The sequence below is a fragment of the Lepisma saccharinum genome, chromosome 20 (assembly GCF_977018435.1).
Source record: "Lepisma saccharinum chromosome 20, izLepSacc3.1, whole genome shotgun sequence".
In the NCBI taxonomy this organism is placed as follows: domain Eukaryota; kingdom Metazoa; phylum Arthropoda; class Insecta; order Zygentoma; family Lepismatidae; genus Lepisma; species Lepisma saccharinum.
In genome coordinates, this window is record NC_139248.1 from 26,713,716 (window position 1) to 26,738,804 (window position 25,089).

The following is a 25,089-nucleotide window of genomic DNA, read 5'->3' on the forward strand; positions in this document are numbered from 1 at the left end:
ATGGTCATTTCTGCCATCAACATTGTTGTAATACCAGGAATGGAGTAAATCTCAATGAAACTTGCAGCTCCTTCTTCATCCAGACGAATAAATCTTTCACTGAATTCAGCAACTTCCAAAGTTTCACCACTAAATCTTCATTTCAGTTCCCCAATCAAAATATCCAGCAATGGATAAAAAAAATCACAATTGTATTTTTTCTTCCCACTTTCTTCACTTTGAAATGTAGAAAGTGTTTCAGCAGATGTCTCTTCTCTAGTTCTCTGTCCAACTGAAGAACAAACCAGATAAACATCTAATTTGTTTGATATCAGTCTAGACCATTCTGGATTTGTGCTTTCTTTCATCTTCACTGGCTACACTGGAACTTTGAGCTACTGAGGTCAGCTTTCTGAAGGGACTGGGATAAAACATTTATGAGGGGGAGATATTCAGAATATACTGATAAACATACAATGAAATCCAACGATTTTATAGCTAAAAGCAGGCCATTGGCTTTCGGCTTTTTAGAACGTCAAGATTTGCGGTATGGCTTCATAACAAAAATGTAGTAACTGAACTTAATAATGTGTTATTTTTTTAGTATTTTTTAAGTTGGGGGCAGGCTCCCCTGGCCCCTCCAGAACTCCTCCTATGCATGAAGGTGTTGGTGGATGTTTTTTTAGCTCCTCATATTACTCATTCGAAGGGAATATATCGGCGTGGGTATGGATGCTTTTTGTGAGTGTCCTTTCATCAATTTCATCATATGATCATCACTCATCCTCATCGTCATCCTCATCGTCGCAATTAGCCAAAAGTGGCAGAAAAGCGAAGTAAAATAAACCAAATCAATCAAAAGAAAGAATAAAATAAAGCTATAAAAAAGGAAGAAGTTATGCAGATAAAGCAAATGGTCAGTGAATGGGTGGAAAGGGACAGAAAACGAGAATAAAAAAATCTGCAAGGTAGTGGAAAGAAAGATGAAGATACGATGAAAATTTTGAATAATTGAGAAGATACAACTTACATCAAGTGGGCCTCCCGGATGGCGTAGTGGTAACGTCGTCGCCTTGTAATCAAGGGGCGCCGGGTTCGAGACCGTGGAGGCACATGGCACAGTGGTTCGGATCCCAGTTTAAACTGTAGGTCCAGTCCCGATTAGCCTTTCTGTGCATAAAGTGGACTTAAAACAACAAATCAATCAATCAATCAACAACTTATATCAACCCTCCTCCCCCCCCCCCCCTTGGCTACTGGATAGATGTAATGCAGTAATCTGCTATGCGACCCATACGTACTTGCTTTAAATGAAGCCACTAAAATACGCATGTTTGGAAAAAATACAAGGTGGGCCGCATACGACAATCTTGCCTCATGCCGCCTGAGGCGTCTACATCATATTGCTCTGCAGCAACTCGAAGCAAACACGTCGGGTATATTTACTGCTACGCACTCGCACAGAGAGAGTTACGAAGCTACGTCGTTATAACCATACATTCTTGCCTTGCCGTTGCATGCTGAGTTCACGACACGAGCGTTCGATGAAAGGAAAAACAACACGAAAGCTCATTTTTCAAGTTTGAACAGGGCTGATGATACAGCCTTACGCTTATTATACTTCTAAAGCAACGAATTATGTAAGTAGAAAGTACAATTATATGTATAGTTAAGTCAGAATGTGTATCTCAGTGAAAGTATATTTATCCTTGTAACGTCGAATGCGCGAGAGTTCTTGTTTGGTTCGTAAAATTCTCATACCTCCTAGGCGAGAATGGAGAGAACCGGAAGTGATCCACTAATCCCGCTTCAGCTTGTTGATTGATCTTTTGTTGCCTTGAGAATGGGTACAGGTATGATTTATGACACGATTTTTTACTAACATTTTTATAGTTTACACGTACAAAATACCACCCGCATAGCATTAGGGAGTTTAGATAGTACACATTCTTTGGAATTTATTTAGCTGTCGCATGTGCTGAGATATTCAAGTGTGAAATTCAGCGTGTGTTTCAAGACCGCGATGGTGGTTAGGCCTATCGAGCATCAATCGGCTTGGCAGTCAGAGCATCCGTGCGCAAAAGCGCGGAGACGCCAAGAGTTCAGATGTTAGGATTGTTTTCTCAAAAAAATAAGGTAAGATAAGAGAGTGTCTCTTTAATTTATGTTCGTTGAGTGTCATTTTATGTGAAGAAGTTAGTTTCTTAAATTACACTTACGGTGCAATACATTTTAGTGAATATGGCCGCTTTTTTGTACCGTTTGAAGTTTTCTTTGCAGCCATGATGGCTAAGTGAACCTCACCGGGACATGTAGGCGTCGTACTCAAGAGTGATGGGAAGGAAGGTTGGTAGGGATATGGTTCCGTGGTATTATTTTTTCATAAATGTGTTGTGCATTTGATCATATTTCGATCTGTGGGGCGTTATGTTGTTTTTAAAAAAATGCAATTCGGCATGTTATTTGCAAGCTTTTTTTCGTTCTGTTTTTTAGTAAGCCTATTATATCACACCGGGGGTAGGTCGCAGTGAGACGTAGTGGTGGGTCAGAAATATGATCAGACTGAATTGCAAGTAAGTAAATGCCGCAGACGTACGTGTTTTGGAAGACATTTATTTCGTATTGAAGCTTTTTAAAAAATAAATTTGTGCAAAACAAAAAACACAAAAAACATTGCAGCGGCTGTAGATACGAGTGCGAAGCATAGTGAGTAATGACATTTCCTCCCCTACTCGTTCGCAAGCAATCTTTCAGAATATATCATTTTCCCCCTGTAATAGAGGTTCATGTGTTTCAAAACTTGTCGAATATTGAACAGAATTGTCCGTGTAGTCATAGTTTATTTATTTATGATTTACATTTTATATTACAAATAACTAATCAATCCTACATGAACGCATGTACAGTAGTACGCTTACAGTAAGTATAGTATGCTAATTTTCTGCGGTTTTCACCTCTTAAAATGCGTTGCCGAATATGATAGTGCGATCTATTTTTTTAATCTTTCTTTACATCGCGTTGCGCCTTGCTTATTGAACTCTAGTATGAAACATGCGTACGAAATACAGTAGGTTACAAGAAGGAAGGAATACAGGTTATCTTGTAGATTTATGACTTTTCTTCCCCTTTATAGCGAAGAAACTGACAGTGAGACGCATCGTATGAAATTTGTTAAATTGCTTACTTTCTGCGGACGATAGTGAAGTTAAATTACAAAGGCGCGGTGCACTGTTTACGCTTACGATTTGTGCGTGAATAGTGTGTGCGTTGTTTAAAGCACAATAATAGTACGCAATTATTGTTTTTGAGAGCAGCTATAGGAATTCAGTAAACATGAGGGGTCAAGCTACTGGGATTTGTTTCTCCCGAGAAACTGCTTGCTCTAGGGTGGACTTGCGAGCTACGCGCATATAACATAGGAACACTGAATGTCGAGCAGATTTAGCCGGTACTTGTTTATAACTTGAGTGAGGTACATTTTTGCCTAGTAATCGATCGTAACTAGTTTTTCTAGTACGACGTTAATTGCGTCGATCACGCTTACAGTATAAGTTCGCTTTTGCATACTGTACCGGATAGGCAGTTTCAGGCGAGGCACAGTGAGGAATAAATTATCGTTTTTAGGAACTTTTTGAAAAATATGATGGAATTCCAAAATCTTACGCTCTGTCCTGAAAAACAACCTTGCACTGTGACTTGCCTTCTAATGTTTACCATCACCTGACCTGTCTTGTCAAATAGGGACATAAAACAATTTGAGGGTAATTCTGTACCTGCAATTTTCACTCGACTGGAGAATTAAAAAAAAAATCAAGATGAGTTCATATTACTGATGTGGTATCCTTTTGATAAAAAAAATGTACATTTGCTTCATTAAGCACCCTGCTCCTCTTTTCTATTAAATAAACTGATTTAATGCAAGTTCCAAACCGAGTTTATAGTTTGAAAATATGCTGTAGTACTGATGTGACATTATGATCCAATTCTATGGTTGTTTTGCCATCATTACACATGCATTTTGTGTATGGATCAGTTTGTACGTATAAGGGCTTGGGAGCTGGGCGGTGACGCTTTGTACACCTGGGAAAGAAATTTAAAAGTGTGCATTGTTTATGAAGATTGAGTTAAATATGAATACTTTAAGCTCATTAACGTGTGCTGTAGTGAAGTAATGGGAAATTATTCATGGTACCATTTATCATGTGGAGTAATTGCTGACATTAATTTTACGTTTTTGCTGGGTTAGGAGTATTACGCGTAATCATGTTCGAATTTCCATGTGATTTTCCACTTTGCATGTCACATAGAGTGATAATTTATATTAAAAAGTGTTCCAGGATAAAACATCAAATGAAAACTGGGTATGCATGTTTACGAATATACTTTTCGCTGCTGCAACTACATAGCAGGGAAATGCATATTTTGAAGGTAAGTATGTATGTTTCTTGATTAGTTTTATTTTATATGAGATTTCTTTTTATTTGTTAGGAGTGTTAATTTAATTTATATTGTTTGGTTCTGAGTGTTAGGTACAATAAAATTTCCACATGTTTTTTGGGATTTATGTGTGTGCACATAACAGTATTTAATTAAAATAACTGAAACTTCTCTGGGATACAAGTTTGGGGTTAAATATCTCAGTTTAATAAAAGAAAGTGGAAATTTTCGAGGGTGTGCATCATTCACTGACTCAGAGGTTTGTTGATTACTTGCTGCCTCTTTTGTGCAAAATAAGTTTTCTACCCCATGAACTAACATATATACCATATATGTTTACCAGAGGACCATTTGATGTCTCCTGCAATCCAGAGTAGTGCTGCCCTCTACAAAACACTTGAAGATATGCCTCAGTTGTACAGTTTTACTATTTATAATTTTTAGTAAAATTAGATTCACGTAATAGTTCTGCACATTCTGTCCCCTACCCCTACATTTACTACTGTTGTAACATGCTTTTCGCAAGCTATGCATAATGTTGTGAAAATGGACACCATCAAAAATTTTCCAATGTGAAAGCTAGTTCTCCAGATTATTTTCATTCTTATTTCCAGTATTGTAAAGGATTTCTGTATCCTCATGTGCAACCTCAAGAATTATAAAACACACTTAACATATGCCATTAAAAGTAATATTTTACATTGTTCAGTGGTTTAAATCCCATTATAAACTGAATGTCAATTGCTTACCCAAGTATAAAGTGGACTTTTTACAAGTAGGCCTAATTCATACCATCAGATTTGGTAGGGATGACATGCTTCATCTTTGCCTGTATGCTGAATGAGGATGTAAAAAAGAGGTTTTTTACGCTAGCACACAATAATAGCAGGTATTTTGACACAAGTGAAAAATGAAAAATCAATGTTACTTTACGTAAATGCAATATTTGACTGTGAATTATGGACTTACGTTATGAAGTACTAGTGGCCGCGGTGGCTCAGTCGGTAACGCATTTAACTACCATGCTAAAGGTCCCGAGTTCGATCCCGCCGGTTCAAATCCGGTAACTTTTCTAACATTGGACACCCACCCAGCGTCGAATATTGTGGGTACCTGGGGGTAAAGGCGATCAGGGGCGTGATGCTGATCACATCACCCCCTATACACCTTCATGGCATGGTGCTAATCACAGGGGAGCACTTTACCTTTTTTTACCTTTATGTTATGAAGTACTGTAAGCTGCTTGATCACAACCAGTTAAAAGACCTGGCTGACATATAATAATGGGGGTCGTGGATTGGGATTTCCAAACGTTACTTTTGTCATAAAAGGGCATGATCATTACACTACAAAATGAATTCTGCTGTTAACAATTTTGCAAATTGTTCTAAAAGAGCAATCAAGGGAAACAGTCTCATATTGTACCATGCTGGGCGATAAATAAATTTTTCTCATATGTGTGGAAATTGCCGGAAAATTGTAAGTGGTCTGACTTCTGGCGTTTTATTTCTATTATATCTAGTTAATAAGCCACAAAAATAATTATAACTCATTTCACAGAAGATTTCAGTTCATTGCTGCTGAAGAGCAGCCAGTTCATCATGGAAACTAGTAGATACTTTTTGATTTAGCTACCTCACGGCAAAATTTACTTTACACTGTTAGTAGACAAAAATGGGATACGTGGCGTGGCAGCTTTAGATTTGGCCGTTATATTGAGAATTTGAAGTATGATGGCACAGTCATTTGTATATTCTTACGAAGGTTTTGAACATGGTACGTACATATTATGAGCAATATCTATCACTACTTTCCTTTGTAGTTTGCAGTAACTATCTGATCAAATTTTCTGTACTATCGGGTGCTTTTGCATATTCTAAGTGTTGCTAACTCGATGTTTCTGCCGGTTACTATATTGAATTTCTTTACGTGAAAACAAAGTCAGTTGCGTTCTTTCTGCATTGTAGTTCTTCTCATCAGTGACTACTTTTATTATTACCTGCCTAACCTACTGAAACATATAATAGCATTACACACTTATTTTAACGCAATTAAAACATCATCAAAAGTATGTGTATGTTGGTGGAATTTCTGCTTTTTAGTTTTATATTTGTAAATACTGTATTTGACTGCATAATTGTTGCAGATATTATGCGAAAATTATTTGCAAAAAGTGGAGTGTGGCCATTTTTCTTTAATTTTGCCAGTATTACTGGTTCTTAACAATCATTTATTACTAAAGTGTATTTGGTGCAAGATTAGGATGCATGGAATACTCGTGAATATATGCTATAATTGACAAGTACAAATCGATATACAGTAGGTGCTCTCTAGTTTGGCCACCTCGGGACCGAACCGTAGGCCAAACTAAAAAATTACCGAATGAGCCGAAGTAATGCAAAAAAGACCAGTAAATCCTATAAACGGTACGACCATACATTAAAATTAGTTATATAGTAGTTTAAACCATATTTAAGTGTATTTTACTGTACAAAAGACAAACTACATCTGGCCTGCTTAGTACTTACCGACAACATGATGTTGTCGACAACATGGCCTAAAGTAAAACCCGAACTGTTAAAAAAGATATTATTGGCCTACAAAAAAAAAAAAAAACTTAAAAGAAATCAGTAAGGGTGGGCCGAATCAACCGAAGCCGAACTAGAGGGTGCTTACTGTACATAATTTCTTCGTAACAGTTTGGCATACATTTTTCTGGTCGGGAGAAGTTACATGTTAGTTGTTATTGATTGGACATTAGAAATATTACACTTGAATTTACTACAGTGTTGCAAAGTGCAGACTTACAAAATTTAATCTTGTGTGTCCAAAGATTCTGCACCGCTGTCATTGGTTTCGTTATCTGACTTGCTGATGCAGTGAGTAATCATTGAAAGTAGAGATATGACAAATTAATCGGTACTCTATTGGAATAATTACCGATAATTTAACCGATCCGATATATATATATATATAAATCAAAGAAGGTAAAAGGAAACACTCACCGGACAGTAGAAAAATTCAAAATTCCTTTTACCTTCTTTGATTTTTACTTAGCCCTTTTGGCCCTCCTTCCTTTTATCCATACATATATATATACTGTATATGTATCTTATAATTTAGTGCAAAATTCTACAATTTTGTTATAATTTTCATGGATATTCTCCATACCCTACTTTTTAAAAAAGTAAATGTCTAACTATGCAACTTCTTTTACACTGCAGTCACCTCGGAACATGCATTTATTAAGGAGGTCAATGACCTATTCCGGTTATTCCAAGGACCATTTGAAATTTTATATCGGAATGTGGAATATTGGTTATCAGTACCGGTAAATTTTATATCAGCCCATCCCTAAATGAAAGGTTATAAATCAATTTTTGGACTGAAAGAAAGAGGATGTGCTGAATATCCTGTGTAATATGGTATTTTCATTTCATTGTAATAAGGAGTAAAATCTGATATATTTGCCTTCCTTTATATTTTACAGAGGCTGAACTGGATACAGAAAATGAGTTGGTAGCAATGAACTAAGAAAGAATCCATGCATGAGGAGTTGGGTATTGTAACAAATTAAAAATTCACACTGGATACAGATGGGAGCTGCAGAACAACAGTATAGTCTTCGGTGGAATGATTTCCATGCGAGCATTCTTTCGTCATTCCGCCACTTGAAGGATGAGGAGGACTTTGTGGATGTTACACTGGCTTGTGATGGCTGTTCCTTTACTGCTCACAAAGTAGTATTATCAGCATGCAGTCCATACTTTAGACGTCTCCTTAAGGTGGGTGGTTGCCTATTTTTTTTAAAGTAGGTGTTCTTAGGATTTAGTGTGAAATAAGTGTATGTAGTTGACAGCTGATGGATGACAAGTAATCCTTGTGCCACGAATAAGTGTCTTCCTTACCCCCATTCCTCTACCTGCCAAAAACCACAGCATGTGTCATGGTTGACAGTCGAAAGAGTTACCACATCTTTTTCCCCTCTTCTCGTTTATCAGCAACCAACTATCCTCTGCGAACGATAACTCCCAAGGGAGCAAGGAAAGAACATCCCCTCTGGCAAGAAGCTTGGTGCACCCCCAGATTTAGTTTTAGCTTTGACTGCAGTTTTCTTTCCGATTGGGGGAAGGGAGGACATTTAAGAAGGTCAAATACAATAGGCCTGTTTCCAATTCTTTCCGTTTTACAGCTTGACGGGTTCAGAAAGTTATTGAATGTAGTCTGATGGACAAGGACGTATTTTCTGGACCCTCCTGAAAAAATTAAATACTAAAATTAATGAAAATATGCTTGTTTGGTATTTGTTGTATCTAGACTCTTGAGGGGTATTTATTTCCGCCAAACTTACTGAAAGGCTAGTATTAGATTGGCATCCTACAGCTTTGGATGACAGTACCAAATATGATTTATGCATGGTACTATAGTAGAACCACAGGTAAAAGAGCTTGCGCAGACCCATGACTCCTGTGCCTCATCCTTCCACGTGGAGGGGAGGGGCAGGGTGGAGCATGCTTCCTTATGGGCCTAGTTGAACTGAAGGAGGGGAAGGTGCACGGAGACTTTTGGCCGAAGGTTCTTTTTCCTTTGGGTCGCTCTGTACTTATGCATAAAATATTAGTCAAAAACTGCTTTTCGTCAACTGGTTTTAACGTACTTTTTTTTATTCAATAAATATTCAATTCTTCTTAGTTTTCAAATTAATTTCTTTGCCAGGACAGTTTTTCTTATACAAATTTTGGCGATCTTAACTTCATGTAAGGTTGATCATATTCTCACACTGCCTTTTTACCTATTCATGTAATAATAACAGTGCAATATCAATACAGATTAGTAGATTAACATATTACTATGAATAGACATATAAATTGTATTAACATATTAATATAAGCTTTTATATTATTTTGGAGACACTTGGTTTGGACCCCTCAAAAAATAAGAAAACTTTCACAGGAAACTTTCACAATGCATTTTTATGAAACTTCTTGTTCCACATGCTGTGGTAATCATGCTAAAAAGAATGCAGCAACACAGAATAAAGCAAGCTAGGAATTATGGTTTTAATTTATTTGATGCTGTGCTTTTTAGTCTTATTTTCTCAAAGACAAGCTATGATGCTAGGGGTCCTAGGTTTGAATCCCAGCCTGGGCGTGGGTGTTCTTTGTGAGTGAGGACAGTTGGTGAGTTACTTGTGAAGAAGTAGTAGCGGGAACCAGTTTCAATGCACTCTATGCATCACCAATTGAAAATGCCACTCTGGTAAGCCCTGGCTCTTAGACGGCTCTTGTGCCATGGTGTTTAAGAGTTAGTCTAACTGAAATCATATTTTTCGTTACCCAGTATTGACAGTGTTCCCAAACAATTATGGCACCAGGTGTTGTGAAATATTTCTAGGTTTAATAAAAATTGGATTCACACACAGGCTCATCAGAGATATTCTAGATTTGTAAGGACAAAACCGACTTGATTTGACATGATATTGCTCATATCATATGAACAGTTGTGATGTGATGTCAGTTTACAGAGTCTGAATGCTATGAACTTCCAACCTTTGAATTGTTGGGAACGAAAACATTTAGATCGGTAAAACAAGTAAGAAAATATTTGTAGATAAAATTTAATAATTTATATTATTTTTAAACAGTCCACACAAAACCCACGCTTCATTTCATTAGACACACACACTTGCAACACTGGGATACACCCTGTCCCAGCTAACTGTGGAGCAAGGCCGCGCATAGCATCAGAGTAGCGTGGAAAATCTATTGGCCAGAGCAAAGCAGTAGATGCTGATGTGCAGGCTGGTAACTTGAGTCGCTTCCCCCACTCCACGCAAGTCCGTTCCTCTCTCATGTTCATTGGTGGAACTGTCTCTCGTCACTACTTGCGCAGAGACTTGCTTTTGTTTGCCTGCCCCACAGTTAACTGGGACGGAGTTTAGGGTAGGAGACCTTGAGGTTCATTGTGTATGCGATAAGTTCAGACAGAGTGTTCGCCAGCATTGGCAAGTGCATACAAGTTGCCCAAATCCTGCTTTTAATTAAGGTTAAAACAGTTTTGTTTTACGAACATTGTTGTTTTTATTTGTGGTTTTGCAAACCAATATGCATTGTTACAAATAATGTAAATGACACGCATGGTTTTTATTTATTCAATGTGAAATTTTGTCAAAGCAGTATCACCAGGTTAGTTAATAAACAATAAAAGCGTTCTACTCCAGAAAACAATAGGTATGCAGCTTTTAGTGTGTTGTTAGTAAGTATGTGAATGTGCCAACCTTGATATTTTCTGTTTGAAGGAACTGTGACATGTTAACTTCAATGTCTTTTGGATGTCCTGTCCGAGCAGTATTTAAGATTCATTTTATATAGCTATGAGGCATGACAAAATCAAATTTCAACGCTATACGATATTGGTGAAAAATAGTTTTTTTTATTGGTTAAGAAAATTAAACCTAAGCCATTACATTACCACTTCTTGATCTCAATGGTTCCCTGTTAATTTTATAAACATGTGTACAATAGGAATAAATTAAAATACTGTTATTTGTGAATGTAGAAGACTGTCACAGCATGGATGTTTGTGACTGTCCATTCATCAATTTCATGATATCTTCACTCATCCCTATCTTCGCAATCAGCCAAAAGTCACATGAGAGCAAAGTAATATAAAGCAAATAAATTTATGTTTGTACTTTCTACTTTGAATTCCAATAGTTCCAACAGAGCAAAGTGCTTTAACACTTTCCTGGATTTTACATGCTCCTCAATTTTATTTTATTTTTTCATCTTGTTCCCTTGATAAACGCATAATCAAGGTTCCACTGTATTTCCATTTCACATGTCGTCATAAATTGATTCCTAACTGGATTCCAGCTAGTAACGCAGTCTCTCATGACAGTAGCTGGCCCCGTGGCAGAGTGGTTAGCACATCTTGCTATGATGCCAGGGGTCCTGGGTTCGAATCCCAGCCTGGGCTTGGATGTTTGTGAGTGTCCATTCATCAATTTAATTATGTCATCACTCATCCCAATTTTCACCAAGTAGCCAATCAGTGACAGTAGCCTCACAGAACACTTCCTGAACTGTAAATAAACTCACAATGGCATGCAGAGCACCTGGTCTCCTTGATGGTTAGTGCATTTGAAAATCAGTTGTACAGTTTATGCCAAATGCTCAAAACAGTATTTATGGTAAGATTAGGTATACTGGAATTAATGTCGATAGAATTGCACATCAGATAAATATCAAGCAACAAAAGATGGGGAATTTTCCCACAAGTTAAGAATTCATCTGCGGCAGTTAGTAATACTCAAAAAGCTATATGTTTTATATGCTTCAGCATTTTGGTATAATTTAAATTTCATAGAAATTTAAATGAAAAATTTAGGCTCGACCAGGAGTTGTCATAATGTGCATTATGCTGTTGCTTAGGAGCTTTCAGACAGGGGTGAGAACCAACATGGGCCCCTTCAGTCTATAAGCAAGCATACACCCTGCATGTGTGGACCGAAGACACGTTCCATGGTATTGAGTGCAAACAGCAGTACAGAAGCAACACGTGATGATTGTTGCTTTAGTCTGAAAACTCTGTTAAGGATGGTACATGCAGTTTCCTTCACAAAATACGAAGAGCTGTGGTCGAACTTGTGCAGGAGTGTTAGGAGGCGATTTTTAATGGAACTTTATCAAAATATGTGTGTTTGTAGCGTCTATTGTAACTAATAGAAGTTACAATTTTATATGGGTGCTTATTGAGGTGGCATTGGTTCTCTATGAACATCACATTTGGTAAATTGCACAAGGTACATGACTGGAAAGAAAAATTGGTTGAAGAACTGACCTTTGACCTGTTGGTGCTGTCATTATCGGAAATTTGAAGTTAAGGCTCGACGACCTTTGGCAGCCGTCGGTACAAATTTTTTAAAAGTTTTCCTCTCCATTTGATAAACCGCTGAGATATTCCAATTGGAATATCACAGCGGTTTTTCGAATTAAGAAAATTTGAAGAAAGTCACCCTGATTGCTGGCAAGTGTCCAGTCGAACCTTAAAGAGCAATACTTTTCATTCTACATGAGAATTCCATGGAAGTCCAGATTGATTTGTTAATGAAATTTGTAGTAAACACTGTCTAAATACAGAGAAACTAGTACTCACTTAGTCCGCGAAACTGATTTTTCTTCTTCGAAGAAACGAACAAAGAAGAAAGAACAATTTCGCAGATAAAGTGAGTACTAGTTTCTCTGTATTTAGATACTACCTTGTCTGTCTTTTCCCAATTATGAAAACACGGCATGCAGAAAGCATTGCAAACTCATAGAAGTAAAATAATCCACACGAAAATCCAGCGTTGTTACAGGATTCATTACATAAGGTAAAACAACGGCCAATTTGTAGTATGGGATATGCTGCCGCAAATGACGTCTCACTTTAAACCCAATGCTTTTTCTTTCGTACTTATTGCTTCACCTTTATGGTTAACTCTTCGCACCAGTAATCATTTCCCATAAATTTGGCTTCTTTCTTGCATGCGAATTGAATATATTTTACTTGCATTTTTTTTTAGATAAAATGATATAACATGTTAATGTATATTTCTAAGGTTTGATATAGATAGGAGTGTATTTGAAATTTGTTTGTAGATTTTATGTAAATTGTATCTTATGTAAAATATATAATGGCCATAAACAGCCATATGCACTTTATATGAACTTTATCAAAATATGTGTGTTTGTAGCGTCTATTGTAACTAATAGAAGTTACAATTTTATATGGGTGCTTATTGAGGTGGCATTGGTTCTCTATGAACATCACATTTGGTAAATTGCACAAGGTACATGACTGGAAAGAAAAATTGGTTGAAGAACTGACCTTTGACCTGTTGGTGCTGTCATTATCGGAAATTTGAAGTTAAGGCTCGACGACCTTTGGCAGCCGTCGGTACAAATTTTTTAAAAGTTTTCCTCTCCATTTGATAAACCGCTGAGATATTCCAATTGGAATATCACAGCGGTTTTTCGAATTAAGAAAATTTGAAGAAAGTCACCCTGATTGCTGGCAAGTGTCCAGTCGAACCTTAAAGAGCAATACTTTTCATTCTACATGAGAATTCCATGGAAGTCCAGATTGATTTGTTAATGAAATTTGTAGTAAACACTGTCTAAATACAGAGAAACTAGTACTCACTTAGTCCGCGAAACTGATTTTTCTTCTTCGAAGAAACGAACAAAGAAGAAAGAACAGTTTCGCAGATAAAGTGAGTACTAGTTTCTCTGTATTTAGATACTACCTTGTCTGTCTTTTCCCAATTATGAAAACACGGCATGCAGAAAGCATTGCAAACTCATAGAAGTAAAATAATCCACACGAAAATCCAACGTTGTTACAGGATTCATTACATAAGGTAAAACAACGGCCAATTTGTAGTATGGGATATGCTGCCGCAAATGACGTCTCACTTTAAACCCAATGCTCTTTCTTTCGTACTTATTGCTTCACCTTTATGGTTAACTCTTCGCACCAGTAATCATTTCCCATAAATTTGGCTTCTTTCTTGCATGCGAATTGAATATATTTTACTTGCATTTTTTTAGATAAAATGATATAACATGTTAATGTATATTTCTAAGGTTTGATATAGATAGGAGTGTATTTGAAATTTGTTTGTAGATTTTATGTAAATTGTATCTTATGTAAAATATATAATGGCCATAAACAGCCATATGCAATGCTGTAAGTCCAATAAATATATTGATGATGATGATCAAAACAAGACAAAGAAAGTTCGTTAATTTATTACGGTTGGAAACTTTGACAAGCATCCTAATAACTATTTTTGTTCGCCAAATATAGTGCACTTCGTAAAATAACTTGTTGACATGGCAAGATAAGTGTGAACATTTTGTAGGAATATGCATTGTAACTTTCAATGAGCTTAGATATTTGTGTACATAATGATATAACATTGGTTATTTTCTAAAAAGAATCATGTGAACAGCAAGGAAGTAGTGCCACTTTCAACATGGCGAGTTCTATGTGTGCATTCATGTGAATCTACATGTGGTTTGATTTTGCTGTTGCCTAGATATTAACAATAGTTTAGTTTCTACGTAAGTCTATTAAATTATTGATAATACCTAAACTGCAAAAGCAAACCACATGAATTCTCAAGGAGGAATTCTAATCATAAGTAATTTTTCAGATTCTGTAACAACACTTTTTTTTTTTAATAGTAAAATTTGAAAACATCTGTCCTGGCATTGGCCAAAGGTCCACCGGAGTTCATTCTGAATTCTTTGTATAAACTCATATTTTGGAGTTAATGCCTAAAAAAAGACGAAAGCAACTGTCCCGTGATGTGTATGTGTGTGGTGATTAGACTGAGGTTTTATATGCACTAAAAAGTAACAAAATACACATGGAAAGAAGCAAAATTCAAAATAGTATAAAGAAACCAACCAAAGCCTATGGCGCAAACAGTCCATTGAGGACCGTGGCCCCTCAGGGGCTTTTAATTGGCTGATGCATGCTTAGCACGTCGAGTCCCATTGCTGTTGTTTTTCTGGTTTCTAGACCTGGGTCTGCTACAATTGCTTCCAAGTATCTCCCTAATTGTCCTCACCCCAAAATTTTTGGTGACTTCCACCAAGAATCAAACTTGGGACTGCTTGAACGAAAGGTGATGGTTCAAATTATTACGCTGTACAAAATAAAAGTAAACCTAACTTTTAATTGTGAATGTTAGTCTACCGCTATCATGCACAGTCAAAGAACAGATAAAACAGCAGCATACATACAACAATATGTAAAGTTACAAATAAGGACAACATTTAATTTTCTGCCCTTTTTTCTCAACCTCTGCATAAAAAAATGGCAAAGGGTTTTTCATTTCTCACCACCTGTGTTATCAGTTTTTGTGTAAAATAAAAAAAATAGGGCCAAATTAATTGTGCTTTCTTGTGCTTACATTTTTATCAAAATGCATAAGAAAACATTTTTTTAAATGTGTGTTTTTGAAAAAACACATATCATGACGATCCGTAGTATCTTTTAATTATTATGGACAACGAACTCCAACTTCCAGTCATTCAACCATCGTTTTCCAATCAGGAAATATTCAGAAACATCACAGGAATGCAGTGTCAGACAGCACTGAAGCTCTTCCTGGTCATCAGCGGTATGGACGAAATCCAGGAAGAGGCTACAGTCCTGACTGTGCATTTGTTTAGTAAATTGAATTGCAATAAATGTCTGGGAGGCAGAGTGTTTGGGGTCAGTTCGAATTGAGTTATTGAGGAGGAAGTTACGATTGAATAGAGAGAGAGGAGGAGGTTCTAGGGAGAGTGTGTTAACGCGAGTCACAAGTCGGACTACGTACAGTCACAAGTCACCTCTCCCAGCAGATCTTTAGTTGGAGTACCGAGACAGATATATCCTTACATTACCCATGCGGATCCAGTCTTTAGGGGTGTGAAACTCAGGTGTCATGTGTTGCCATTCAAGTGTGTAAATTTAGTACCTCTAGCGCCTTACCACCAAGCTCACCACGAGCAGAGAGTGCTTTACCATCAAGGATGAATGATGATTAGTGAGCTACATTCCCAAAAGATCCCCCCCCCCATACCAGAGGGTATGAGACGATATATTAGCATTTAAATCCTAAGTTTAGTTGTCATAATGCTAATCAAAATATGAATATGCAGACCTCCGTGGCAGAGTGGTTAGTGCTCACTCAGCCTCAAATCAATGGGTACCTGGGGACAACACGGGGGGGGGGGGGGTAAAGGCAGTTGCAGCATGGTGCTCAGCACATAACCTCCAAAATTGTAGAGATCGAGAATGTGTGGTGCCCTATCCCCACGTCCCCCAAGTGTGCCTTCATAGCATGGGGAACTTTTTTATTTTTATTACTTTTATCCTGTTCTTGTACTACTCCTTTCAGACCTCCATTGCATCATTATTTGTCTCGAGAGTCAAGCTTGGGAGTTAAATATGTTTTTCACCATTGTTGTCTGGCCATCCTGGTTACTTAGCAACAGGATAAAAAGCTTAAAATAGAATTGGGCGTAAGGTTTTATCTGGAAAACCTAGAAATTTCAGGGAATTATATTGGTGACTAAGATTGTGATATCTTAAAAAGAATTGGTAATTAATGAATACATATTTCAAAAACTCTTTTCAGGCCAATCCATGCCAACATCCCATTGTCATCCTTCGAGATGTGAAGCAGAAGGATATGGAAGCACTGCTGCGATTCATGTACAATGGAGAAGTGCATATAGGACAGGAACAACTAGCAGATTTCCTAAAAACTGCTCAAACACTGCAAGTCAGAGGGCTGGCTGATGTCCCTACCAAAGAAAACCAAAAAAATTCATCTGTAAGTATAGTAAGGTCCTTCAGATGCATACTTTTGTTAAAATGTAGATAGAGTGGAAAGTGAGATTCACTTTAGTCGCAATAAGTCTGTAGAAAGAAAAGTAATAATATTTATATTAGGGCTGAACTGATATCAATGACGTTGTATTTACAGATACCAACTCTTTTTGGTGTTTTAAGTCTTTCACGGGGTCTGTAAAATGCCGTGCGACACCTTTGCATTGTCTAATTATCCTAAATTATGCAAAATTCAAACTTTCTTTCTATTTCGCACCAGTTTTTGTGTGAAAGTCTATGTTTTGTGATTACATACATGTATTTTTTAATATTCTAATGCACAGTAATTCATGAATATTGAAAGCAAAACTCTTCGTATACTCTTCGATGTATATAATTGGAGTGGAATTCTTATACACCAAAATTGATCATTATTTTTTAAGGACTTTAATTATTACGATTTTTAAGCATAGGTATCTGTATCGGTGAAATTAGCTCAGCCCTTGAAAGTTGTAATGTTCGGAGTGTTGGTACATTTTTACTTAACATGTATCATTGGAACCATACCATAGCAATATATCTGTGATTAGCTTTAAATTATTTATAATGTCATATGAAATAATCATTTATCCACAAAATGTATTTCTCACTGCAATGTTGTTGGTAGAATAAGAAAAATAAAAGGGTCTTCCCGATGGTGTAGTGGTAACGTCGCCACCTTGTAATCAAAGGGTCTCATATTCGATACCTGGTAGACACACACAGTGGTTCAGATTCCACTTTAAAACTGTAGGTCCTAGTGGTTCGGATTCCACTTTAAACTGTAGGTCCAGTCCCAATTAGGCTATCTGTGCATAAAAGTTGACTTAAAAAGAAAACTCAGACTCAAGAAAAGTTATGCACTTCCCATAATTTTGTTGATATTTGGACTTCATGAAACTGTCGTGTATCATTTCCCCCAGACCCTGTGAATTATGGACTACATAAAATTATTTGGTTGGTATCAGCAGTAAATTCTAATTGATATATCCATCATCTCAACCCTATTTTATTTCACTATATATAAAAATGATATTCTCTTCACAAATATTTTTCTTTATCTAGTGTAGGTTTACTGTAAAAACATGATCCACATAAAAGTACAGAAGATCTCTGTACATTTCATCAGGATATCCAGTTTATGTACTGTTAAACCGCACACTAGCTTTACTGCAGTTGTGATGATGTAGGTTTTGGTTGTTTGCGTGACTTGTTTTAACCACAAGAGATAGTTCGCACTGTTAAGTCATCCAGAAGTAAAAAAAAATGCTAGTAATTACATTTTGTATTCTCACTCTTGATGCAAGGTATGAGCAAATTAGCAACAAAACATTTGAAACTATTGATGGCAGCCAGGGCCATAAGACACTTAACATGTATCTCTCTCTCTTTAGTAGGGGTGTGCAGGAAGGAACTTTTTCATCAGGATGGGAAACTTTTGCAGTTTCCTGACCAAGTTGGAACTGTTCGAAATTTTCTGACGCTGTGACTTAATTCTACATGTCCGTTTCACTTAAGTGATTGTTTTTTGTATTTCTGAAATAAGAACTGACAATTTCTGAGAAGTGTCGGACACTTCCAATGCAGAAAAATTCGAGAGTTAACAACTTTTAAAAATTACCATTTGGAATTTCCTGATTGTTCGGGATCCCGAAAAGCTGAGAAATCTGTTCCAAAAGTCTGGATTGGATTCGATTTATGTATCTTTGATATATAAATTATTAATTCATGCACAAAGGAACACACAGGCCCATGCGTGGAACTCAAATCTGCACCCTTCAGTGCTTAGCCACTAGAGCCACATGGCTTTATTATTTGGAGCTTCAACTTGACAGTGGTGAAGGTTAGGTTTTACATTCTGGCTCTAGATATCTGTGTAACTTCAATCTGCATAAAGATTTTCACCTACAGTGAAATGGACATCATCTATATTTGATTTCATATTCAAGTTCATCGAGTCCAAGCATTTGACGCAACCTTGAGAAATTCTGAAGGTTACACTTAGTGAGCTGGTTTGGACTAGTTCAGTTCTCTGAATATAGTCATTAAAAGTATATCCTCAAAGAATCAAATTACATAATCTCTGGGACAGCACTTCGAGACCTTCCTTTTTTCTTCTCCATTGGAAACCACAGCTATAGATTTTGGAGTTTAGCAACTATTGACAAAAGAAGATTTACGTGAAATGTTGTATTTCCACGTTGCACAATTTAATGGTTATTTCAGATTAATTTCGAAGACACTCTGTCTTAATTCACTAAGGGTACGGCATCTGGAGCGGAGATGGTACCACATTTACCGCATCCATTATGAAAAGAAAGTTGCTTATGAGTAGAGGCACATATTTTTGGTAAATAAAAAAAAAATGTACAAATTGTCAATTTCGGGTTCAAAATAGGCAAATAAAATGAAATTTCGCTGTTAAAGCAATGAAAAAGTGGGATATAAAATGACATTTTGGTTTTAAAAATGTGAATATAATGCAAAATTTGATTTAAAAACTGCACTATTGCACAAAATAAACGTATCCATTAATATTAAGAATTTTAAGTTTATTCCTGTATAAAGGGGTCCATTTTTGCTTCTCAAATGTTTGCAGCAGAATTAATCAATTTTGAGTGAATTGCATAACTCTCAGGATAATTCTGACTTCAGAAACTGTCGTGTCGGTATATAAATGGTAAATTTCATGTTTAAGAGTCAATTTCGCATTTTGCAGTTCATTTCGCATCATTTCGTGACAAAACTGGGTAGGAAAATGCACCTCACACCTATCAGAAACATGAAAAATTAGCATTACAATGTATTATTTCACATTTCGTGTTTTCATCAAAAACGAAATATGCATGCCTCTATTTATGAGTTGCCAAACCTGTTTCAATTCACTAAGGGACAGGTGTGCACAAAAGATAAATTAGTGAATTAACTAAGAGAGGAAAGAGGTAAGATGTAGCTCTGCTTTTGACTCAACCATGGCATGTGCTGTGGTTTCTACAGCAAAAGAGGTGCAGCAGTCACCAAAGAGTGCCAAAGCCTGTATACACTATCTTCCTACAGTTATCATGTATTACAATGAAAACCTTGGCATTTTTTCTTTGGTCATGAATACAGTATATTTCGTAGATGATGGACAGGTAGGGAGTCAGCAAGAATAGAGTATCCAAGTTGTCTGACCTAATCTTCTTTGGACTTCTCACATGGTGATACACCAAATCGTTTAAGATTGTAAGGCCAGTGGCATGCTTGGTGGACAGAGACCTCATCTGTCTGCATTCTGTGACACCACTAAACGATGGAGTGTGTTTTGACACAGGTGGAGATCATGTGACGTACATTGTACTGCCTATTCAGGCATTGGACATTCTTGAGCATATGAGTATCTATATACATTTGTTGAATTGTGCATTTCATTATTATTATTCTTTTACAATAATAGCCTTCATTAATATAGATTATGACTTTTGTTTAGGAATACCATATACTGTATTAGCCTTAGGGCTGAGCAAATGTGTCATTCAACCAATACCCTTATCAGTGCTGATATTCTTGCAAATTCCTGCTGATACCAATACTGAAAACTGTAATAACTAAAAGTTGTTCAAAATATTCATTAATATAATAATGTGTTTAAGTATTGCATTCCAATTACAACCATCAACTTCTAAGATTTTTGCTTTAAATTTCAACAATTACATCAGAATATTAAAGCACCTGTTATGTAATCACAAAATACAGATTTTCCACACAATATTGGTACACAATAAATGGCATAATTTTCAGGATAATTAGACTACGTGAAAGTGACGTGCATCATTTTTTCGTACCCTGTGAAACACAAAAATGCCAGAAAAGTATCTGTTAACCCCTTAAGTGTGGAGTTTGTTGAACAAGTCGCTACTGGAAAATGTAGGTGATTAACTGATACACTTACTATTCATTTTTCAGCGGAAGTTTTTTTTTTCAGCTATCGATTTCGCCACTCGTCTGGTGGCTTCGTCAACGCCTGACTGATATCTTTAGATGCAATGTGGAAAATGTAGGTTTTTGTCAGATTCAGTATACGCCCTCTGCATTGTGCTGCTGTAGTGCGGAAGGAGTATATATACTCTTTATATACGTATATTAAAAAAAAATAGTTTCGTCTTCTTCTTTTTCATCTTTTTCCTCTCTTGCTACTATTTTTTGTTTCTACTACAGCTAGAACTATCTCACCAAACGTCTGTGTAATTACATCCTCCCCGATGGCGCAGTGGTAGCGTCGTCGCCTTGTAATGAAGGGGTCCCGGGTTCGATACCTGGTGGAGGCACATAGTGGTTCGAATCCCACTTTAAACTGTAGGTCCAGTCCCGATTAGCCTTACTGTGCATAAAGTGGACTTAAAACACCAAATCAATCAGTCTGTGTAATTACATCCTCCACAATAAATCGAACATAGTTGAAACAAACATAAAGCATATATATACGCCTTCCGCACTACAGCAGCACAATGTGGAGGGTTTCATATATACGCCATCCATACTTAAGGGGTTAATAAAATCACAACTGTTAATTTTAGATCCCAATATCCCTTGTATCAGCTCAACGTTAAATAGTATCTTTTTCATGTTTGACATTCCTGTGCCGACAGGGTGCAGTAAAATTTGTATGTTTCTTTACTATAGACCTCAGAATCCATGACATGGCCGCAGTCAGCCCTTGGAGGCAGTAGAGAGCATAGAGATCAGGATGGGGCAGCTTCTCCACCACCACAAAAGCGTTCTCGGAATGAAAGGAACGAAGGGTTTTCTCCGTCTCCTTCTCCCAATCCATCAGGAGAACAAGAGCAGATGACGAGGGAATCCTTACTTGGTCAAGCATTGGAAGGGGGCGGCAATCAACATGCTGTTAATTCTCAGATGCATGTATGTAAATATTTTCTTATTTATTCTCAGTATCATTTTGTGTTGAATAATGATTAGATTAGGTGGAACAATCACGATGAGAGACATCCCTGTAGTATCCAGACACGAGAACTTTGTTAGCATTTGCATAAATCAATTTTTATTAACGTAAAGTTGCTCTGTTTCAAACAATATGCACATTTATATCAATTCTGTCAAAAATGCAAGTGTAAGAAGAAAAGAGAACATTTCTAATTCTAGGCTATGTATTTCTTCTCACACTGCAGTTCTAAATTGATCTTTAAGCTAGATAAAGCTTATTGAAAATATTTTTTCTTGTGCTTATTGTTTGCGTTGTACAATTATTTGTTGTAGTATACAGTTGTTGCAAGCATATACTGTATGTAATGCACATGTGTGTGGCTTTTGATAGCAAAAAGCAACAAAAAAATATTTTCTATGTAATGCGCAGCACAATTCTGGTTCAAGAAATAGCTTTCCTAGGTGTTGGTTGTCAAGCTATTGCTATGTTGATCAAGAACGAATGACATCATGCCTATTCAATGAGTCACCTGTTGCTATGTGGACCAAGACAATGGTGAGAAGTCTTAAGAGAATGGCAGAAGCGAGAAGAAAAGCTGAAGGCAGCTCCACCAGAGCAAGAATTGCAAATATTCAGGAGTGGAGAAGCAGCTATGTAAATACATTATGAATTTGTAGCTCCTGAAGTTATTATCCATTACATCTTGGGACAGAAATATCAATGATTCGACTTTTGTGTGATGGGAAGTGTGAATTTGATCGCCTCAAAATGATGCGACAATGATGCAAAACGTTACGATGGAAGGCCAAAAAACAACGTGGAAGAATTTTTTAATAAAGTTCTTCACAAAATTTTTCTGTAAACATTGATTGACAAACTCGTGAGCGTAATTTATATTTATGCCTCTTGATATATGTGTGGGCGAATCAAAAAGTAAGTTACACCCCCCTGTAAAAACAAACAAAACACATGAGAAAGAAAAAAAATTATTGGACGAAAGCGCATAGTCACCAAGGTGTTCCAAGCACTTTTTCACATCGTGTGGCCAGTTTTTCGATTCCTTGTGTGTAAAAATTTCGTCCAATTTCTTTGAACCACTTTCAGACTGCTTCCTGCACTTCTTCACCTGATGCGAAATGCTGACCCCCTAGGTCTTGTTTAAGCGGACCGAAAAGGTGGTAGTCACAGGGTGCCAAATATAGGGAGGGTGAGACCACACTTTCCACTTGAATTTCTGCAGTAAATCCTGTGTGTCACCAGCTGTACGAGGGGTAGCGTTGTCGTGTAGATCAACAACCCCATCACTCAATCTTCCGGGCCTTCGATCCTTAATGGCTTTTCTCAGCTTCTTTAAAGTATCACAGTATGTTGCGGCATTGATTGATCTTCCTCGGGGCACAAACTCACTGTAAACAATGCCTTCGGAATTGAAGAAGATCGTCAGCATGACCTTTCGAACCTTTGGGCAGTTTTTGACTTTTCTTGGTGGTGGCGAATCCTTGTGTCTCCATTCCATGGATGCCTTCTTTGTCTCGGGAGTGTATCGGTGCACACAGGACTCATCTCCTGTGATGATTTTGCTCAGAAACTGCGGACCATCCGTGGAATAACGCCGAAGAAATGACAGCGCAGCATCAAAAAGTTGATTTTTGTGCCAGTCTGTTAACAAGCACGGCACCCAGCAAGAGCACAGTTTACGATAACCTATGTGATCACGAATCACGTAGACGCACTACCATAGGATATGTTCAGTTCGCTTGCAATCTTTTTAATTTTCACGCTGCGCTTAGCAACAGTGATTGCATTCACACGCTCCACGTTGTCGATAGTGTTCACAGTTGCAGGGTGCCAGACACGTGGTTCGTCGTTCACGTTTGATCTTCCCTCTTCAAACATTTGGCACCATTTTGCGATCATGGGGCATGATATCGCATTCTCACCATACACCTCAACAATTTGGCGATGGATTTCACTTCGATTATGCCTTTGTGCCCACAAAAGTCTGACCACAGAGCACACCTCAATGTTGGACACCACCTCAATATGACGTGCCATACTCACACTGTGACTACTCGCATACTAAATCAGCTGAAGCACGGCTGCTTCTGGTGTGAAAAAAATATTCCAGACAGTGTTGCCACCAAGCGTGATTATTTTATCTCTCTTAGTACAGGAACATGAGTCTGGTGTAACTTACTTTTTGATTCACCCTAGTACGTGTGATATTCCCAGTGACAATGAAAACACGCATGGTTTCATCTAAGCTGTCGGAATTATTCCATGTGCAATGCGCACCACAGATTTTTGGGTCAAAAATTTTGGAAAAAATGTACATTATACATGCAGAGGCCTGCACAAGACCTGGAGCAGACCCGTTCGCGAGACATCGCTCCTGAAATGCCATGCAACCTGCACAACACCCTCGCTTGAGCAGCTTGTCTGACCACCTGCCAAGATCGTTCCTGGCAGGCATTGTAGACCCGCCGGGTACCCGCAGTCTTACGATACCTAGTAGGTCTCAGTTCGTTCTTTCCATCAACTGGAGACCCCTCCCTCTGCATGACGTAGTTGCTTCGAGTAGAAACTGCACCTGGCCCACACCGTTCTGCAGTGTTGCCAACTGCAATAGATTTTCACTACTTAAAAAAGGGAACTCAAAGCTTCGTAAGCCACATCACCAATGAAATGAGATTTACGAATGTTGCTACCCCCCCCCCCACACACACACACACATTGAAATAGGTTTTCCGTGGCACAGGATCCATAAGTATATGTCGTAAACAACCAATATACGTATATATAGTGATATAGGGCAGGACTGAAATATGTCACGTAACACGTTCGACGCCGAGGTCGCGAGTCGAACAACACACTGTTCTACTGCGAACACCAGGGCCGTAGCCAGCCAGGGGCATTGCCGTTACCCTCGTTTGGGGAGGGGGATTTCAAGTACTTGGATAAACGTGCCAACAACAACAATCACAATAATAGGAATAAAGTAGCATGAAAGGCATTATTATCCTCATAAATCACGCAAAAAGGGCACGGAAAAAGAGGGTAGAAGTCCGTTCTCACGTATTTGTGTTGAAACAGAGGATTAGAAATATTTTTTTTCAACACGTCAATTTCACATTAGCTAATAATGGAAAACAAGCACAGAAACTGTTTTTGAAAGAAAGAAAGTGCATGATAAATGCATTCCGAACGTACATACATATGGCATGTAAAATTTCCATCTACAATATTTTCTTTTCACATGGAGCGACGTATTACATAATCAATTCATCCAACTCGTAACAAACCAACACTAATAGCAAATAATATCACGGGCCGCC

The 25,089-nt window shown here is 37.5% G+C and overlaps 1 protein-coding gene across 5 annotated transcripts in view; it reads left to right on the plus strand.

Moving 5' to 3' along the window:
- The first annotated feature begins 1,750 nt into the window (after positions 1-1,750).
- Positions 1,751-25,089, plus strand: part of ab (BTB/POZ-zinc finger protein abrupt) — a 106,284-nt gene continuing 82,945 nt past the window's right edge. Inside the window, exons 1-4 of one of the 5 annotated variants that reach the window (XM_083142270.1) lie at positions 1,751-1,832; positions 7,907-8,201; positions 16,598-16,795; positions 21,493-21,732. In XM_083142270.1, coding sequence (XP_082998396.1) covers positions 8,013-8,201; positions 16,598-16,795; positions 21,493-21,732 — 627 coding nt within the window. In that variant the 5' untranslated portion in view covers positions 1,751-1,832; positions 7,907-8,012. Of the gene's footprint in view, positions 1,833-1,890; positions 2,116-2,259; positions 2,330-4,323; positions 4,408-7,906; positions 8,202-16,597; positions 16,796-21,492; positions 21,733-25,089 lie in introns of those variants that run through there. The other 4 variants (XM_083142269.1, XM_083142271.1, XM_083142272.1 and 1 more) reach the window with 4 other exon arrangements.